Source organism: Ostreococcus lucimarinus, chromosome 7 (genome assembly GCF_000092065.1).
Source record: "Ostreococcus lucimarinus CCE9901 chromosome 7, complete sequence".
Lineage (NCBI taxonomy): Eukaryota > Viridiplantae > Chlorophyta > Mamiellophyceae > Mamiellales > Bathycoccaceae > Ostreococcus > Ostreococcus sp. 'lucimarinus'.
The window spans coordinates 502,844-521,076 of NC_009361.1; the positions used below are offsets into that span (position 1 = coordinate 502,844).

General features: G+C 62.0%; 10 protein-coding genes across 10 annotated transcripts; 6 read left to right on the forward strand and 4 right to left on the reverse strand.

Moving 5' to 3' along the window:
* Positions 1-219: 219 nt before the first annotated feature.
* OSTLU_32703 (predicted protein) lies at positions 220-492 on the forward strand (the record flags this gene model as incomplete). Its single annotated transcript, XM_001418688.1, has 1 exon — positions 220-492. The coding sequence occupies one exon, from the start codon at positions 220-222 to the stop codon at positions 490-492; it is 273 nt and encodes a 90-aa protein (XP_001418725.1).
* A 240-nt stretch (positions 493-732) lies between these two features.
* Positions 733-1,149, forward strand: OSTLU_32704 (predicted protein; the record flags this gene model as incomplete). Its single annotated transcript, XM_001418689.1, has 1 exon — positions 733-1,149. The coding sequence occupies one exon, from the start codon at positions 733-735 to the stop codon at positions 1,147-1,149; it is 417 nt and encodes a 138-aa protein (XP_001418726.1).
* Positions 1,150-1,247: 98 nt separating this feature from the next.
* OSTLU_16187 (predicted protein) lies at positions 1,248-2,753 on the reverse strand (the record flags this gene model as incomplete). The annotated part of the gene is made up of 1 exon (XM_001418918.1): positions 1,248-2,753. The coding sequence occupies one exon, from the start codon at positions 2,751-2,753 to the stop codon at positions 1,248-1,250; it is 1,506 nt and encodes a 501-aa protein (XP_001418955.1).
* A 2,066-nt stretch (positions 2,754-4,819) lies between these two features.
* OSTLU_24827 (predicted protein) lies at positions 4,820-8,137 on the forward strand. The gene has a single exon (XM_001418690.1). The coding sequence runs from the start codon at positions 4,982-4,984 to the stop codon at positions 6,500-6,502; it is 1,521 nt and encodes a 506-aa protein (XP_001418727.1). The 5' UTR covers positions 4,820-4,981; the 3' UTR covers positions 6,503-8,137.
* A 242-nt stretch (positions 8,138-8,379) lies between these two features.
* Positions 8,380-9,267, forward strand: OSTLU_93044 (predicted protein; the record flags this gene model as incomplete). Its single annotated transcript, XM_001418691.1, has 1 exon — positions 8,380-9,267. A coding segment is annotated over one exon (888 nt), but the record flags the coding sequence as incomplete, so codon positions are not given.
* A 78-nt stretch (positions 9,268-9,345) lies between these two features.
* On the reverse strand, positions 9,346-10,890 carry OSTLU_16190 (predicted protein; the record flags this gene model as incomplete). Its single annotated transcript, XM_001418919.1, has 1 exon — positions 9,346-10,890. The coding sequence occupies one exon, from the start codon at positions 10,888-10,890 to the stop codon at positions 9,346-9,348; it is 1,545 nt and encodes a 514-aa protein (XP_001418956.1).
* A 97-nt stretch (positions 10,891-10,987) lies between these two features.
* On the forward strand, positions 10,988-12,076 carry OSTLU_32711 (predicted protein; the record flags this gene model as incomplete). Its single annotated transcript, XM_001418692.1, has 1 exon — positions 10,988-12,076. One exon carries the CDS (start codon positions 10,988-10,990, stop codon positions 12,074-12,076), a length of 1,089 nt encoding a protein of 362 aa, XP_001418729.1.
* A 545-nt stretch (positions 12,077-12,621) lies between these two features.
* OSTLU_32713 (predicted protein) lies at positions 12,622-13,346 on the forward strand (the record flags this gene model as incomplete). Its single annotated transcript, XM_001418693.1, has 1 exon — positions 12,622-13,346. The coding sequence occupies exon 1, from the start codon at positions 13,065-13,067 to the stop codon at positions 13,344-13,346; it is 282 nt and encodes a 93-aa protein (XP_001418730.1). The 5' UTR covers positions 12,622-13,064.
* A 148-nt stretch (positions 13,347-13,494) lies between these two features.
* Positions 13,495-16,038, reverse strand: OSTLU_87805 (predicted protein; the record flags this gene model as incomplete). Its single annotated transcript, XM_001418920.1, has 1 exon — positions 13,495-16,038. One exon carries the CDS (start codon positions 16,036-16,038, stop codon positions 13,495-13,497), a length of 2,544 nt encoding a protein of 847 aa, XP_001418957.1.
* An 876-nt stretch (positions 16,039-16,914) lies between these two features.
* OSTLU_5177 (predicted protein) lies at positions 16,915-17,748 on the reverse strand (the record flags this gene model as incomplete). The annotated part of the gene is made up of 1 exon (XM_001418921.1): positions 16,915-17,748. A coding segment is annotated over one exon (834 nt), but the record flags the coding sequence as incomplete, so codon positions are not given.
* Positions 17,749-18,233: the final 485 nt, after the last annotated feature.

Consider the following 18,233-nt stretch of genomic DNA (forward strand, 5'->3'; position numbering starts at 1 on the left):
CAGCCACACGAGCTGATCGATCACCCCGCGCGTGCTCCGCCGCTCCAGCGGCGCCGGCGCCGCGCGCGCCGCGCCCATCACCGCGATCACCGCGAGCGCGCCGATCGCGCCGCGCATCGTCGACGCCCGCGCCGCGCGTCGACGCGTTCGCATCGCTCGATGACGAAATCGACGATCCCGTTCGACCGCACACGCGCGCGCGCCGCGCGCCGCGGCGCGATGCGCGACGACGCGCCGTCGAAAGCCCCGCGCGAGGACTACGTCGTCGTCGATCTCCCGCTCGAGCTCACGGACCTGCCGGGAGACGCGCTGAAGTTTGAGGATTTGGACACGCGAACGCCCAAGTTGCGCACGATCGACGGCGCGCGCTACGTCGGACGCTACGAGCTGACGTGCGGCGAGCAGCTCGTCGTCGGTTTCGACGGCGACGACGCGCTCGAGGCGCGGGTGCTGGCGAAGACGGAGCGGCGATTGAAATTCACGCCGGCGTAGGCGCGGGCGACGGCGCGCGTCGCGCGCGGCAATCTAAAACGTGGTCGTCGACGCGACGCCGCGACGCGTCGGACGGCTCGACGACGCGGTTGTAACGTTACGTTCATCGGTAGCTCTAGCTCGGCGCGATGCGCGGCGCGGCGTCGCAAACCGGGATGGTCGTCGGCGGCGCGCGAGTCAACGGCGCGGAGTCAACGCGCGGCCGAGCCTCGAGCGCCGCACTCCCGCGCGCGCGACGCCATGAGCGCCCCCGACGCGCTCGACCTCCCGAGCGATGGCTTCAAGCAGTTCGTCGAGCTGCAGGCCAAGTACGCGGAGAGCGCGTCGGCGATGAAATCGCTGCGACAGCGCGTGCAGCAGCGCGAGCACGACCGCGCGCGCGCGACGCTGACGACGCGCGAGCTGACCGCGCTCGACGACTGCGAGGGCGCGCGGTTGTTTAAACCGCTCGGTCGGTCGTTCGTGCTGGAAGATAAGGGCGCGCTCGTGGAGGCGCTGGAGGCGACGAGCGCGGCGGCGACGGAGGAGATCGAAAAGGCGATGGCGCGTCGGGAACACCTGAGCAAGGCGCTGAGCGACGCGGAGACGAATCTGAGAGAGCTGATGAACGGGAACGAGGCGTTGGCGAAGGAGTTGCAGGCGCGGGGGGTGATTTAGGGCGGTTTTAGGCGCGTAGACGATGTAAGCGAGAAGATTGATTTGAGCGAGCGCGCGAGAAGATTGATTTGAGCGAGCGAGCGAGCGTCCGAGGCGGCTCACGGTTGAGCGACGGGAGCGGTCGGCGGCGCGCCGCTCTCGTCTTCTTCGTGAGGCTTCCAAATGATGTGCCCGGTCATGCGACGGCGACGGCGACGGATTTGGTACACTGCGCAGACGACGACGACGCCGACGAAGCAAAACGTCACGGCGAGCACGGCTGCGATGGTCGATCGATCGGCGCGTTTGAACCCGCGATCGTCGACGACGTTCGCGAGGATATCGCACGCATCGCCGGAGAATCCGTCCTCACACACACAAGAAAACGACATCGCGATCTCGTCGTACACGCATTCGCCCGCGCGAGAGCAGTTTGACGAGAACGCGTCGTCGAGCCCGGGGCATCGCGTCGAGCAGTTCGTCCCCGGCGACGCGAATCCCGGAGCGCATCGACGGCATCGCGTCTTTGGTCGGCACTCGTACACTTCGGCGCCGACGCGAACGTCCGGTTCGTCGTACATTTTCTTCAAAAGCTTGTTGCCGTCGAGCAAGTTCATCACGATGGTCGGAATCGAAATGGAATCGGGCGGATGGGAACCGACCCAGTTGACCGCGGCGAGCGGCTCGAACTCGGTATCGATGATGACAGCCGCAACAGCGCCAGCTTTTTGACACGCGAGCGTTTTTTGTGAGAAGAAGCAACCACCTCGACTCGTCACACACACCGCCCCTCGCAAATCGGCGGCGTTGAGCATCGTCCCGCACGCCTCGTGATCAAACGGTGCGTTCGTGCGATTTGGAACCATCTGCGCTAGTAACCATGGCTCTGATGTGAGTGTTGCGTTCAAAAATCCATCCGTCGTGAACCAGCCCGTCGAAAAGTTGCCGAGAAATTTCCGCGCGTCGCCGGCGAGAAGAAAGTACTCGTCGTCAAACGCAACCGGCGTCGACATCGCGACCACCGCGCGTCCAGACACCGGCCCAGTACCCGTGCGCTCGGCCCCACGTCCTTGAAACGCATCGCCCGAATGTTGTTCGCCCAGGTAGCACGAGTTTGTATCGTTTCCGCACGCGCCGTAATCCGGTTCGGCGACGAACGGCTCTCGTCTCGTGTACGTCTCATTCTCCGATCGTACCGTCACCGAAAGCGTACCATCGTCGAACTCACAGCCGTTGAAGTCCGAGAATCGCGCCAACCGCGACCCGAACAAGCGATGCGAGATTTCAAATCCCGATCGTAAACTGCCGCTGATCACGACGATTTGCAGGTACCAAACGCCGACGTCGATCGCGTCGACGTCGATGTTCAAGCTGTCTTCGTGCGGAAACAGTCCGAACGAAAGCGAATCGTTCGCATACACCCCTAACATCTCAGGGTGTTCGAGCGCACCTCGGTGTAAGATGAATCTCGCCTCGTCATCCTCGTCCACGTACGCCGCCGCGTCGCCGTCGGATCGTCTCGCGTCGTTTCGGCTCTCGTCCGCGCCCTTCCTAAAACTAATCTCCACATCCATCGGTTCGCACGTCACCTCGAACGAAAACATCGCGTACGTCCCCGCCAGCATCGCCGGTCCCGCGTATCGCGTCACCGCGTTCTCCACCAGCGGTACGACGTTCTCCCGATTCTCGCTCGCCCGCGCTGCTCGAGCGCCGCGTCGCCGTCAGTCGCCGCGCTTCACCCCTTCGCTTCGACGCACCACCGATCGCGAGTCCCGACGCCATCGCGATCGCCAGTAATTTTACGCGTTCCGCTCGCCATCGCCGCGTCGTTCGTCGCGTCATCGCGCGCCGTCGAGAAGTGTCGCGCGCGCGCCGCCGCCGCGAAGCCACCAGCCCGTGTGTTCCGCGTAATCGTCATCGTCATCGCATCTTCGTCCGCGTCCGCGACACGCGCGCGCGCGCCGAGCCGACCATGACGGCGCGAGACGGCGGAAGCAGTAACTCGGGCGTGTTGCGCCCCGCGCGCGCCGACGCGCGCGACGCGCGCGCGAAGAGAGACGTCGAGCGGCCAAACTTTAAGTGGGTGTTGAACGCCGACGCGCGCGAACGACGCGCGGCGTCGAACGGCGACGCGACGACGACGACGATGATGACTGACGGATGGTGCGCGCGCAGTGGAGTGTGGGAGACGGAATACACGGAAAACGCCGAGGCGTTCGTCGACGCCGTCGGCGTGGCGCTGACGCGAAGATTCGCGGGACGAATCGACTTGAAGGAACTGCGACACGTCGCGCACGAAGACGATCGGTTGGAGGACACGACGGTGAGTGGAAACGTCGCGATGACGAACGTGAGCGCGATCGACGCGTGGACGGAGATTGTGAACAGCGACGGGTCGACGATGCGGACGCGGGCGAGGTGGGACGGCGACGTGTGGGTGGAGACGGACGACTGCTTGTTGATGGAAACGAGACGATGGATGGAGAAGACGTCGATGATCGTGGCGAGAACGGTGACGGCGAGCGATGGAACGTTGGTGACGATGAAACAGTTCTTCAGACGCTTCGTGAAGGATGCGAGCGTGGCGGCTAACGCGGCGGCGGCGATCGGCGCGGCGAACGCGGCGGCGGACGCGGCGAAGATTGCAGAACAAGACGACAAGGCGAGCGACGCCGACGACGCGAGTATGTTCGCCGAGGCGATCGATTTCGGGTCGAGAATGTTTTCTGGACTCGGCTTCGGCGCTGGCTCGCCGAGAGCGGCGCAGTTGGAGATGGTGGATATCGTAAAGATGTTCAAGCTGCCCGCCGATACGGAGCTCTTGGCGACGTTTGAGTGCTCGATCGTCACGCCGTCGACTTCGGCGGCTTCGTTGGCGAGTAAAGGTGATAAGGGAACATTGTACGTCGTCAAGTACGCGTTCTTATTTGTGAGCGACGACAAGAACAGTCAGGTGAAGTGGATCGCGGACGCCATGGCGATTCAAGAGTTGACCGTCGAGGGCGTGAATTCGATTTCGATGGAAACCGCAGATGGGTCGAAGATAAAGCTCAACGGCATGAAGCGACGCGACGATGCGTTCGATAGCATGATCGCTATGCTCGAGTCGATGCCGAACAGCGAAGAACCGTCACCCGCCATGGATGCGCGCCCGTGCGGCCCGCCGCTGAAGTTCGGGTTCCGGGCAGAATCGTACGTCTTCTTGCATCTCATCGACGTATCAGTCGAAGGCGCCGCGTCCAAGATGGCGGGCACACCCGTGACAACGATCACTTTCGGCGAAACGAGTAACACGGTGCACTCAAAGTCGCCGGTGCCGACAGGCTTTGGCGGTATTTGCGCGAACATCGGACAAACTCTCGCCTTGTCTATGGCGTCGCTGAACGAATTCGACGGCGAGCACGTGTCCATCTTGGTACGCGATGATAGAGGTGAAGAAGTCGGAGAAGCAATGCTTCCAGTTGCCGCTTTGCCACACGGCAGTGATGGGCGCGCCCACGTTCGCAGTGCGCCGTTCATCGTGCATTTGAGTGTTCCGCGCGTCAAGGTCGAAGCCGGCGCCGTCGGTTTACGTACAAAGCCTGTATCAAAGAACGCCGCGCGAGGCGTTGGTTCGCTAAACATCGCGGCTTGGATAGGATCATCGGCAGAAGCGATCGGTATGGGCGTAAGGAATGACGGCGAAGAAGGAACTATCGCGACGAAGGCCACGGTGCGAGTGACTCCAGCGTCGAGCGCGATCACCGTCGTCGCTCGCTCGGTGCGAGGCTTGCCACACGTTGAAGGTGAATCCATCCGTTGTATACTCACGTATGGTTCGCAGCGCGCCGAAACAAGTTCGACGAACTTCAGTATGGCAGACGATATGAAGTTCTCCTTCGGCGAGGCTTCGTTCAATGCAGAGGCTCCGTGCACTGGCGCGATTCGCGTCGACATCGTTACGACCGAAACCGGAAACTTGCTCGGGACCACCGAACTCGACGTTATGAAGCTGCCGAGACGTAAGACGGATAGGCACGGTAATGTAGCCGCAGCGCCATCTGGTCGCTATCACAAACTCTACTCGGGAGATGAGGGTGACGACGAAGATGTGGGATTTGTGTTCCTTCAGGCGTACGTCGATCCAGCGGTGACGTATTCGCAGTCACAGAAACCTGTGCTAGGAGAGCTGTCCATCAAGGTGCTCAAACTAAATGGTCTTCCTGAAAGCTGCGCGCCGGCGCTCATCGCAAATGTCGGCGACGCGTGGGCGCTTTTGCCTGGGTTTGGCGGCGGCGGCCCTTCCGGTTGGAAGCGAGAACTGCACGCCGCCGTGCGCGATGCCGCCGATCAATGCACGATTGGTATTTATAACCGAAACAAGTCAGATGAAATGTTGGGTAAGATTAAATTCTCGCCGTTTAGTCTTCCGGAACACGGGCGCGCGCTCGTATGCACGGTTCCTCTGACGACGCGAGACGTCTTCGGTTCGGGCGACGACAACGGCGAGGCTACGGTTCGGTTGCAGTTCAAGCAAAAAGTGAGCAACACCGCGTTGTTCTTTCATTATTGCACACCGATGCTACCGATGAGTGCGTATCGTTACGGAGATATGGATGAGATTATGCGAGATTTGGACATTATAAACTACGAGCATCTCGTGACCGGTCGCGACGCTTTGCCCGAACCCCTAGTGCGATCGATTTTGGATGTGAGCGATACTGATCCGTCCATCGCGACGACGCGACGCACAAAAGCGAGCGCGATGCGTCTCGCCGCGACGCTGGAGTCGTTCGGTGACGTGCTCAAGCCTCTCACGCAGGCAGTGACGTGGGAAAAGCCGATGTACACCGCCGCGCTCCATATTTCAATCTTCATGTGCCTGTGGTTACCGCGACTGACATTCGTGGGCTACTTCGCATTCATCGCGTGGTACATTTCGCTGCGAAATAAACCGCGCGTCTTCACCGCTTTGGGGGAGGACAAGAGCAAGTTGGCTGGTTCTGTCAACGTCTCAAAGGCACCACCCGGGAGTACGTTGTCGCCGCTCTCATCTCTCGTTCGCGAATCGTACGGCGTCGCCGCGAGAGCGACACCTTCGAACGACGCGTACGACGCTGTTGTGCAGATTAGCTTTTGGTGTCAAGCACAAGTGGAATTCCTGCGCGCGCCGTTGGAGAAGTTCAACGCGATTTTGACTTGGGAGGACGAGAGCGAGAGCGCAAAGTACCAAACGCTCTTCTTGGGTGCCGCAGTCGGCTTCCTGTTTATCCCTTTCAGGTTCGTCGCGGCGGCTATTTTGTTCGTGTGTTTGCGACATCCATGGGCGGCTAAGCCTCCGTTACCACCGTATAAAGTCGCGTTAGCGCGAAGAAGCATCGCGCCGGCGGCTTAATGTAAAAACGAAGTAAATTTATTAAAACCTCGGTGGTGCGAGCTCTTTCATCATGCGAATCATCTTGGGCGTCATGTCATTCGGTTTGACGTGAATGAATGACATCATCTTCTCCCTGTCAGCTTCCATTCTTGCGATTCGGGCCGCACTGTCGACCCAGAGGTGTTCCCACACGCTCATGTCCTTGTCGAGTCCAAGCTCAGAGAGCGTCTTGGAATCCTCGAGCTCGACTCCTCCCGGGGCGCCACCGCGCTTGAGCATCTCCACCCTCTCACCGAGTTCTGCTTGCACTTTAGCCTTGACATCCTTCACGGTTTCCTCGGGCGCACAAAACACTCGAACCGTCCTTGCGCGCTCCAACGGTTTTCGCTCTTGCTGAAAGTGCGTCAGATACGGGTGCTTCGAATCCTCCTCAGCGGGGAGCGCGCTCACCCGAATCTTCACTTTGCCGTCCTCGCGCGCCATGGCCGCGTGAAATCGATTTTTATGCGTCGTCGTGTGCGCTTTTCACGGCCAGTGCGCGCTGAAACGCTCGCGAAACGTCTCGATTGTAACGAACCTCACCAACCAACAATGTCACATCGAAAAGTCGTCACCGCACGCCGCACGACCGCGCGCACCGCGATGACCGCGCGCGACGGTTTCGCCACTCCACCCGGCGAGCTCAACGGTGACTGGTGCGCGGACGTCGTCAGCTCTCCGAGCACGTCCAGCGTGCGCCGCGCGCGCGATGAATCGACGAAAACGCGCGAGCAGTGGTTTCAGACGTTCGAGCAAACATTCATCTTTCGCGAAGGATACGGCGTCGCGGACGCGTTCGATTTCGATGACGTGCTGTACTTCGTGCGCGACGACGATGAGGTGTTCGTCCGGCGGTGGAGCGAAGGGATGGTGATCGATATCGACGATGCAGCGTTCGTGGACGTGGACTGGCGCGCGACGACAAAGTTGAACGCGTGCGCGCAGAGCGCGTACGAAGTAGTCATAGGACAGTTTAGCGCGAAGGATAGGAGCGATTTGATGACGACGGCGCGTGTAAGGGCGTATGCGTCGCCGTTTTACACCGAATTGAACGAGCTCGCGATGCCGACGAAGAATGTGGGTAGGTATCCACTGTTGTGCTTTACGTTTGACGACGCGTTGACGTTGGACGCGGCGCGAGGGAATACGGCGTACGTGACACTGAAACGCACGGTCGGGAACGCGAGAGTTAAATATAGCGCGACATCGGCGTCGACGTCTCCGAGCGCATCGTCGTCGGCGATGATGGAGATGGATGGCGAAGAAGGTGCGGATGTTGTGTTTTCCACGCACGCCGCGCTCTCGGACGAGACGCCGACAAAGCTCGGCAGAGCGTTACTCGAAACGGTGACCAAATCGCCCAAGCGCGGGCGATTGGCATTACCTTCGCCGAAGAGAATCATAGCAAGCCCCGTGCGAGCGGTGCGTAAATTATTAGGAACCCCGAAGACGCCGAAGGGCGGCGGCTCGCACGATCCCAGATCCGGCGTCGAGCTCTACCCGGCGGGCGACGGCAAATTCGCCGTCCGCTCGCTCCTCGCGCCGTGCGCTGACATCGTGTACGAGATCGCTTCGACGAGAAACGGCGCCCCTTTCGGTTCGGTGTTCGCGTAGCGCACCAAAAATCACACCAAAAAGTCGAGTCAACTCAAAAACTGAAAAAGCGTCATAAACGCACGCCCGCGGACCGTTACGCGATGTTCGGCCTCTCGCGTCCGCCGCCGCGCGCGAGCGCCCGAGCGCCTCCTCGCGCGTCGTTCGACTCGACGTTCGCGAAGGTGTTCGAGTCGCGCTGGCGTCGATCCGACATCTCGCGCGGCGCCTGGCGCTGGCGCGATGATTTGCGACTCGTCCTGTTGCGGCACGCGAAGTCGGATTGGTCCGACGACACGCTGCCCGATAAGCGACGCCCGCTCGCGGCGAAGGGCAGACGACGCGCGATGCGGTGCGCGACGCGGTTGGACGAGCGCGCGTGGACGCCGGATTTGATACTGACGAGCGACGCGACGAGGTGCCTGGAAACGCTCGAGGCGATGGGCGACGCGGTGGAGGCGTTTCGGACGGCGCCGGTGATATTAGTGCCGGACTTTTACGACAAGACGCACGGGGACGAAGGCGATGTGTCGCAGGCGAAGAGCGCCAAAGTGATCGGGAAACGCGTCGGAGTCGAGGTGGGACTGGGGACGATGCAACCGCGAACCGTGATGTGCGTGGGCCATAATTTCGGATTCGAGCTCGCCGCGCGCTCGTTTTGCGGGAGCGCGAACGTTGAATTGAAGACGGCGCACGCGGCTTTGCTCACGGCGAGAGGACCGGCGAGACGTGGAGAGCGAGCATTCAAGGTAATCGTCGCACCTTTGGACGACACTGCGCTCGCGTTTGAAGTGTGGAATCGCGAGCTACGAGGTTCGACGAGCGTGATGTTTTGCGTGTGCGACGTTGCGGTGTGCGCGGTTATCGACGATGCGCCGCCCGAACGCAATCATCACGATGATGCGTGGCAGCGCGCCTTTACCGACCACAAGTTTCGGCTCGAAGCGGTGTTGAATCCCGAAGAGCCGGAGAGCGCGTCGGAAATCATCAAACGCGTCGTCGAGCGTATGATTGAAGAGCTCATCGATAGCGATATGTCGTCGGAGGAAGTACTCGAGCGCGTCATCGCGCAAGCCGAAAGCGTCGAAGACGCTATGAGTCACCAATCGCGGGCGCTTGGAAGCGGCGATTTCGAAATCGAAGAGTGGTGATCAAGTGCCGATTCTTTATTCTTTATTCTTTACAAATGCAACTCAAGCATCAAGCCATTCTTTATCAATCTTATACGTCTAATCCTTCCCCTTACGTCGCGCAAACAGTGTTTTTTCCTCCGAACAATTCGAAAACAAGTGCTCGACGAACACATCATCGTACCCAGCATCACGACACTGCTCTATGCACGTGTCGATTACCTTTAACCAATTTTCTCGGCGTTTGCAAAAGTTCTTCGTCGACATAACCAACCAAGACTCCTTCATCGAGCTGAATTTTGTGGAAAAGTCGAGTGCAATTCGCAAGCATGCCTCAGGGTGCATGTTTGCGTCGCATACGACTAATCGAAGCTCTCCACTTGCCGTCGATTGTAATCCTTCGCGCACGGTTTCCACAGCGTCTTCAGCGAGCACTCGCAAGTGCGTCATAGTGGTCGGAAACGGGTTGAGCGTAATCTCTGCCGGGTCGATCGCCCATACGCAACCGGTCGTCAAACGCTCGCTCAATACTTGCGTCCAACCGCCCGGAGCGGCACCGATGTCTACACAGTTCCAATCGCCTTCAATCGGCACGCGCCCGCGGAGCAACGCTTCATGAAGTTTGAAGTACGCGCGACACAATGGCTTAACCTCGACGCGATAGTCTTGGAGCTTTAACGGGAAGTAAAACGCCAAATCGTCCATCGACGCCTCGCCAGCCGGCGGCAATTGCGGGGCGTCTATTTCTGGTAGTACCTGCGTCGGCGCGCTCCCGGTCACCTCCATCGTCTCGTAAATCCCGCTCGTTTTCCACACTCCTACGTAAGCGCGATCCCATAAGTTAACCGCATCGATGCAATGCGTACAGTCGCGAGTCGTTATACCGCCGCCCAAAGGCTTGCACGCGAGTGTGTCCCCTCGCGCATCGATAATGCGATCCATGGCGTCGTGAAGTCTTCCTTCGAGCCAGCGCGGCGCGGCGCGCACTCGCGCGTACACCGGCTTCTCTCGCGTCGCCCCAGACTCTTCGACGCACGCATCGATACACTTCTCTAACCACGCATCCATAGCGCGAATCGCTTCGTCATCCCACTCCAACCCCTCGAACGTCCTACTCCAACCACCCTCTCGCGGAAACACGAACGTCCGCTTCGTCTTCGCCATCCCGTACGGTTCCTCTCTATACAGCGCTCGCATCGCTCCCGCCGCGCCGAGCGCGTCACTTTTTATACATATCAGCGCATCCGTGTGTCTCGACAATTTGATTCGCCCCGCCTTAACCACGGCTCGCGGACCTAAAATTCTTCGCGCGCGCTCGACGTGTCGCGCCGCCATCTCCATGTCCACCATCAAGCACACATCCATCTCCCACGCCTCGCACGGTTCGTGCCTGAGCCAGCAATCGCGCGCGTCGCCGCGGTCACAAAATCCGTACTTTTCAAACGTCTCGCATCGCGGGCGCGACGGCACGTCGAGGTGCGCGCGCTGACAGTTTGGAAAGTCACAACTCTTGTCCCGGAGCATGAAGAGTTTACACAGCTCGCGTCCGTCGCTCGCGCGCGGCGTCCGCGGTTTACCAGCCGGCGGACGTATGCCCGCGATGGCGGCGTCGACGTACCGCGCGTCGTCGCACGGGCGCGACATCGCGCGCGACCGTGTGCGGCGGCGGCGGCGCCGGCCGCAAAAAGTGCGCTTCATCGCACCACCGCTCGGGACGGCGACCGCACAGCGCCGCGGCGGCATGGCGACGCGCGTCATCGCGCCCGGCGGTGCGCGCATTTATGCGCGACGCGCGCGCATCGCGCTCGTCGCGCGCGGCCGCGGCATCGCGCGATGCGCGGCGGTTGAAGATGAATCAGCGCTGAGCGCGAGCGCGAGTCCCGAGGCGTGCGCGCGGCGCGTGCGCGACGGCGACGCCACGCTGATTTGCGGCGAGGGCGACTTTTCCTTCGCGCTCGCGTTCGCCACGGCCGCGAGCGCGAACGCGCGCATCGTCGCCACTTCGCTCGCGGCGAGAGAGGAAGTCGTCGAGGCGTGGCGCGGCGGCGACAACGTGGACGCGCTGCGTAAGCGCCCGAACTGTCGAGTCGAACACGGCGTCGACGCGACGACGCTCTCGACGACGTTCGCGAAAGAAACGTTCGATCGCGTGTTGTTTAATTTTCCGCACATTCCGGGGAAGGCGAAGATGGATAGGAATCGAGAGTTGTTGGCGGCGTATTTGCGCGAGGCGCTGCGCGTCGCGCCGAACGGCTTCGTGGAGTGCGCGTTGGCGCCCGGGCAAGGCGGAACGCTTGTGGACGGTGAAAATAGGAGAGAGTATGGAAATTCATGGCAGTGTTACACGCACGGCGCGGAAAATGGCGCGTTGCTCGTGGAGGCGGTTCGGTTTGAAGACGCCGCGTGGCGCGCGCGAGGATACGAATCGCGCGGGCACTGGCGAGGCTTACGAGCGGAGCGCGGATTTCTCACCGAGGGCGGCGTCGTGCATGTATTTTGCGCTGAATCCCGCGCGCGCGAGCTTGGATTAGAGTGCGATCACTGCGTCCCGTTCACGCGCGACGTGAGCGTGTGGGCGAGCGCCGCCGACGACGATTCGGCTTTGACGGTTCGGCGCGCGTTCGAGCGCGCGTGCGGCGATTTCGACGCGCGCGTATCGAGCGTCGAACGCATCGATGAGTGGCGCGATGATAGCGGACGGACGAGCGAAACGTTCCGAGTGGAGTACGCGTCGAGAACTATGGCTCTGACGCGAGCGCGCGTCAATGCGTGGAACGACGCGGCGCGAAACGCGCTCGGCGATCGACTGCGCGGGGTCGCCCCGACGTAACGTTCTTTCGTTGTACTATTTGTAACATTACCCCTTCTGTCCGGTCGTATTAATCCTCGAAGCACCTTCATCTCGCCACGAGCGTCGGCGGAGCCGGAAGCCGATACGAGTAGTCGCCTTCGAGGTCTAAATCTCTCCCCCCCTCGCCGCCGTTCCGCACGCGCACCACTTCAATCTCAAACAGCAACGGACCGTCGCGATAATTTTCCATCCGCCTCTTCGCCGCGAACGTGTCCGGCTGCGGAAAAACGTCGTCGTCGACCCATCCCAAGTTTGGAGGCACCAGAATTCGCCGTATCCCGCCCTTACGCATCCCCACCACGCACGGCGTGACCGCTCGCGGAAGCTTCGTCGCCCCCAGCGTCGCCGTCTCGAAATCTCCCACGTCGTCCCTCCCCTCGTAGCCGTATCCGCGACCGTACAACAGAATCGGCGTCCCGCCGCTCGAAAACTTAAAGTACGCCCCCGACGACAGTCTGTACACCTTGAACGCGAAATCGACGCGCGACCCCGCGACGGCTTCCTCGCCCTCCTCGCCCGCGGCGTACTCGCGATACCGCAACCCGGATCGAAGCGTCGTCGTCGGCGCGTCGTCGTCGAGCTCGGCGTCCTTTTCGTCTCGCATCGCCTCCGCGCGTCGCATCGCCGCGACGCGCGCGTCGTACGTCTCCCTGCTTCTCGCCGTCGACGTCGGCGGCGGTTTCCCGAGTCCGTACGCCTCCGCGCGCGGCGTCTCGAGCGCGCGCGTCACCGCGACCGTCGCCGCCGTCGTCATCAACCGTCGCCTCGACGCGCCTTCGCTCGCGCGCGTCGCCGCGCGCGTCGCCGCGCGCGTCGTCGAGCGTCGCGTCGACGCGCCCGCGTTCGTCCGCGACGCCGCGCGCGTCCGCATCGCCGCGCGTCGCGCGCCGTCGTCTCGCGCGCGATCGAATCGTCGCGATCGATCGACGCCATTCCGTCGCGCGCGCGCGGATTCGACGCTCGAGCGATGGCGCTCCCGGCCAAGGCGGCGAACGCGAACCCGTCGCTGGTGCTGCCGTCCGAGCTCGTCGAGCGGTGCGTCGGGAGCCCGCTGTGGGTGCTCATGAAGAGCGAGCGAGAGTTGGTCGGGACGCTGCGAGGCTTCGACGTGTACGTCAACATGGTGCTCGAGGACGTCACGGAGTACGAGACGACGGCGGAGGGACGGCGGGTGACGGGGCGGTTGGATCAGATCCTGCTGAACGGGAACAACATCGCGATGCTGGTGCCGGGGGGGGGGCCGGAGTAGGGACGGCGCGGCGGATCGCAAAGCGCGACGCGCGGAGTAGAGAAACGAACGGTAGATTTTAATCGGATGCGACGAGCGATCGATCGGATGCGTGGATTGGTTTCGTGACGACGCGATGCGATGGCGTTACGCGGCGCGGTGTCGGACCTCAGGGGGGCGCGACGTCGGCGGCGAGCGGGACGCGCGCGCGGGCGTCGGACCAAATCGCGTCTGCGCTCTTGTTTGCCGCGGAATTTGATTTCCTGCACGCGACTTTGACTGTTTTTAGCCGCGCGTTGTTTCGATCGAACTCGCGCTCGACGCGTGTCGCGCGCGAGCGAATCGCCTCTAGAACCTTGAGCGCGGTGTCCACGCCGACGTTGGCCTCGCGCACTTCGCCCATGATGTCGCTCAGGCGTGTCTCCGCGGCTTCGAGCTGCGCTTTGAGCGAGCTCACCTTGCGTTCGCGACGCTCGGCGTTGCTCGTTTTCGTTTTGTGCTTGCGCTTGGCGATTTCCCACATGCGCAACGCCGCGGATTCCGCCGCCGACGCGTGCACGACTTTGTGCGACGTCATCGTCGCTTGCTCTTCTGTACTGAGCATTAAGCTCCGCATCTTGTTCTTGTTCGCTTCAATCTTTTCCAGTCGTTCGCGCTCGAACGGGGTCAGCACGTTCGTGATCTCGTCGCGCATCTTTTCCCACTCGACGCGTAAACCCGGGAAGTGCTTGCTGAGAATCTTTTGTTCCTTTTGCCGCCGCTCGCGACACGGTTCCCAGTTACACGGACACCCGAGTCCGTGAAGCTTACCACCGCTCTGAAGAAACTCATTTGTTCGTTCTTCTCTCTCACGGATCTCGCTGTACTCATCCACCCGCGTGCTTTGATTCGCCAGAGCGCCGTCGAGCGGCGTCAGAGACTCTTGCTCGTCGACGGCTTCGACAGAGGATCCCGCGCGCGTTTCCGCAGCGTACACGCCGACGGGGCCTTTCGTGCCCTCAACTTTTGACGCAACTAAAACTGTATTTGTCTCCGCCTTGGCTACTGAAAACGCAGCGATTTCTGTCTTCGTCAGCGGAGTGCTGCAGCCCATCGGAAACGAATCGCGGCACTGCCAAACCTTGGATTTGCGCGCCTTTAACATTTGATCAAACGGAATCTCGCGCCATCGGTCGCAGACATCGCATGCGATCCAACTGTCGCGATAGTCTTCGCACGCCACTCGGTGAAGCCGGGTGGTGAGTTCGATGAACGGCGGGCTTTTCACGAATTTGCCGTCGACGGGAATGTTAAACTCGCCGGCGGCGTGGAATTCGTCGTGAAAGCGGCTATAAATATCAGCCTGTTGCGGATGCGTTGGGGACACGATGCAAAACACACAAATCCCGAATCCTATCGGACAGTTCGAATAGTCTTTGAACTGCACCGCCTTGCGCCGCAGGTGAATGCGAGGAAAAGGCAGAAGGCGTTGGAAGTAGCTCGTGTCGGTAGAGTTTCGGCACACGAGGATGATGCCAGGGCAATGTTCCCACTCCACTTCGTTGATCGCTCGATTGATAAACCGCCATTGCACCTGGGCTTCGTATGGAGGGTTCACCAAGACGTGATAACCTGCCCACGGGTTAGACATCTTCAGTCCATCGTCCTTCTTGTCGTAACATTTTTCTGCGGGAATGTTTGGCCTGAGATGCGAATTCGTGCACGGGTCGAGTAAACCTTTGATGAGCGGCGCTTCAATCGTAGGGAGATCGAGTCCAAACACTTTACACGCGCCGTGAACTATCCAATCTGGCGTTAATCCGACTTTCATCGACTCCAGCGCTTGTACATTTGCCTTGTTCGTCGCCTCGGCGTCCGACTCTTCGTCGCTCGACGAACTCGCATCCGATGTCGACCACGGATCGGACCATTCTTCAACTTCGGCCGCATCTGCGCACCGAAGCGCCTTCAGCGCGCTCCCACGTGATTTTCGTCTCGATGCGGACTCGTTATACCATAGTAGCATACCTTCGCGGTACGAAGATTGCCTTTGGGCGTCGTACGGCGCTAAATCTTCCTTGGACGCCCACTCAAAGCAGTTGCTACCGAATAACTTGACGAGAGCCAAACTGCCCTCGGGTTTGATGTCAAGAAGATCGTACGCGTTTGCGCACTGTCGAAGCTTCCACGTGCGACCGGGCCACCACTGTCCTTTGTGGGTCGAGCGCAATCGCACCCAAACAATCATACCGGGTGGGAATTCCGTCAACTCGGCGTCTCGGCGCTTGATAAAACGCGAATCCGGCCGGCGCTCTCGCCTGGGCTTTTGTGTGTTCGCCGCTCCACTCTGCACCGATGACGGTGTCGTCGTCGCGGCCTTTTTCGGCGTCTTCGTGACTTTTTTAGTGTATTTGCTCTTAGGAGCGAGCGAGCCAGCGGAGCTCTGGTCCGGTATCGGCGTCATCGGCGCCGGCGTCGCCGGCTCATCTACTACGCAGTCGGTCGATCCCGCCGCGCGCGCGCCAACTTTATCCTTTATCGTTGCCGGCGCGCTCCTCGTCGCCTCGTCCCCATCCATCGCCGGGACATCGACGCTCAACCCCATCGTCCTCGTCTTCGCCGGCGCCCGCCCCCCGCGCGGCGTCTCCCCAACCGTCGCCGGCGCCGACTTTTCCATCCGTTTCGATCCCGCGTCCGACCTCTCCGCGCCGACCGCGATCGCTCGCGCCCTCATTTCTCCGCCCACCGCCGCCTCGCCGCGTCCATCACCCCCCCCCCGCGCCCGCTTCGTTCCGCTCGGCGTTCGCTCGCCGCGCTCGCGCTCGGCGCGTCGCCGCCTGCACGCTCGACTCTGCGCGTTCTTCTTCGCCCTCGCCAGCTCCCGCGCCGTCGCGCCGTCGTCATCGCGCGTCGTCGTCGTCACCGCGACCGCGTCGTCGTCGTCGCGCGTCCGCGCGCGCCCTCCCGAGCGCACGGCGACGCGCTGCGTCGGCCAGTGGAGGCGAAACGCGCGCGAGGGCGCGACGCCATCGGCGTCGTCGCGCGGCGCGCGCGCGCCCGCGGGCGGTCTCGACGCGCGAGACGCGCGGCCGTTGAGCTCGGCGTTGAGCGCGCGCGCGAGTTCGACGCTCGCGAGGTCGTCGGGCGACGCGCGCGCGGACATTCGCGCGCCGATGTGCGCCACGTCAGCGCGAGGCGACGAGTGGATGACGGAGGACGGCGCTCGAAAGTGTGGTGAAAAATACAACGCGCGCGGAGGTTCGAGCGCGTGATGCGGTGGTGTCGGCGCGCGAGCGAGCGCGCGGTGGGATGACTACGGTCCGGGCGATGCGGACGACGACGAAGACGGCGTCGCGGCGGTGTCGGACGAAGGCTTTGCGGATTTACGGTCGCGGCGGCGATCCGCCGGCGGCGGCGACGGCGGACCGGCGCGCGAGCGAGCGCCGCGATCTTGACACCAGCAGTAGAATCGAGTCGTGTGCGCGGCGCCATCGTGGTCGACGGTGCGACGTAAGAGCTCGATACCGGCGTTGGGGTCGCTCGTGGCGTCGTCGGGGACGACGACGGGGCGGTCCTTGAGCGTGATGTCGAACCAGCGCTTCGCGACGCCGTGATCTCTGCGCTTCGCGGCTTGGTACAGGCGCATGGAGATTCTGGCGTCGACGCAAGGGTCGTGCGCCTCACCTTCTTCTTGAATTTTCTCTCCCAAGAATTGCTCGGCGAGCGCGCGAAGCTTGAACGGCAGGTGCGTGTGGCGAAGATAGAGTGGAAATTGCGCCGTGTCTCGCCGCATTCCCTTCTTCCATTTGATGTCCAATACCTCGAGATCGTGCTCGACGGAGTGACCAATCAACAAGTGCTTGACACCGACGTGCTCTCGTCGAGTCTGAACCGCCTTGCCGAGCAAAATTTGCACCACTATCGCTCTCACGCGCTCGAGCGACGGCGCGTCGGCGAGCTTCTCTGGCGTCGCCCCCGTCAATTCTTCTCGATAATCCGTGACTTCTTCCCCGGGATTCACCCAAGTGTGAAGTAATATCTCACCACTAGATCCTACAACGCACACGCGCGCGCACGCGTGTTTTTCACCCGCCTCACCGACGCCCACGAATTCGCAATCGAGCGCCACGCACGGCCAGTCGTCCACGTCGTCGTCCGCGTCCTCCGTCTCGCGAAAGATGCACGCGTGACTCGCCGTCGCCTCATCATCTTGAAATATTTCATAGCACCTCTCACACCCTGCCCGCTTATACGCCTCCGCACACGACGCCTTGGGCAAATTCCCGACCAAATGTTGTCTCAGCGTGTCGTACGACGGAAAGTGTCGTCCGCACGCGTTGCACACGGCGTCGTGCGCGCTGTGCTGCACCAGCTTCCAGTGCGCCTCCAACGCGGTCGAATCCGCAAAGAATTTATGACAACACGCGCACGGTTTCTTCTGCGTCCGTTTCGTCGCCACTTTAAGTCCACACGCACCGAAATGACTCGACACCTCCGCCACCGTCGCGTCCGCGTCGCCCATCCTTATCTGCTCGATTCGTCTCTCACGCGCCCTCTCCCGCGCTCGACCGCGTCTCGCGCGTCCGCGACCGCGCCGTCGCGCGCGTGCGCGTTCGACGCGTCTCCTCTCTCTCGCGCGCGCCGATCGACCGCGCGGTCGCGTCGCGCGGCGTCCGTTCGCGCGCGGTCGCGTCGCCGATCGGTCACCGGCGCGCTCGGCGTCGCGCGCGCGCGCGCGCGCGCCCGCGCGTCGGCGCCGCGCGGGCGTGCGCGTCGACGGCGACGCGACGGGACGCCGACGACGCCGACGACGCGCGCGCGCGCGTCAACGAATGCGGACCCGCGACGTGCTGTCGCCGTTCGGTCGAACAATCCGCAGAGCGCGACGACGCGTCCGCGCGACGCGAGACGAGTCGCGCGCGAAGAGAC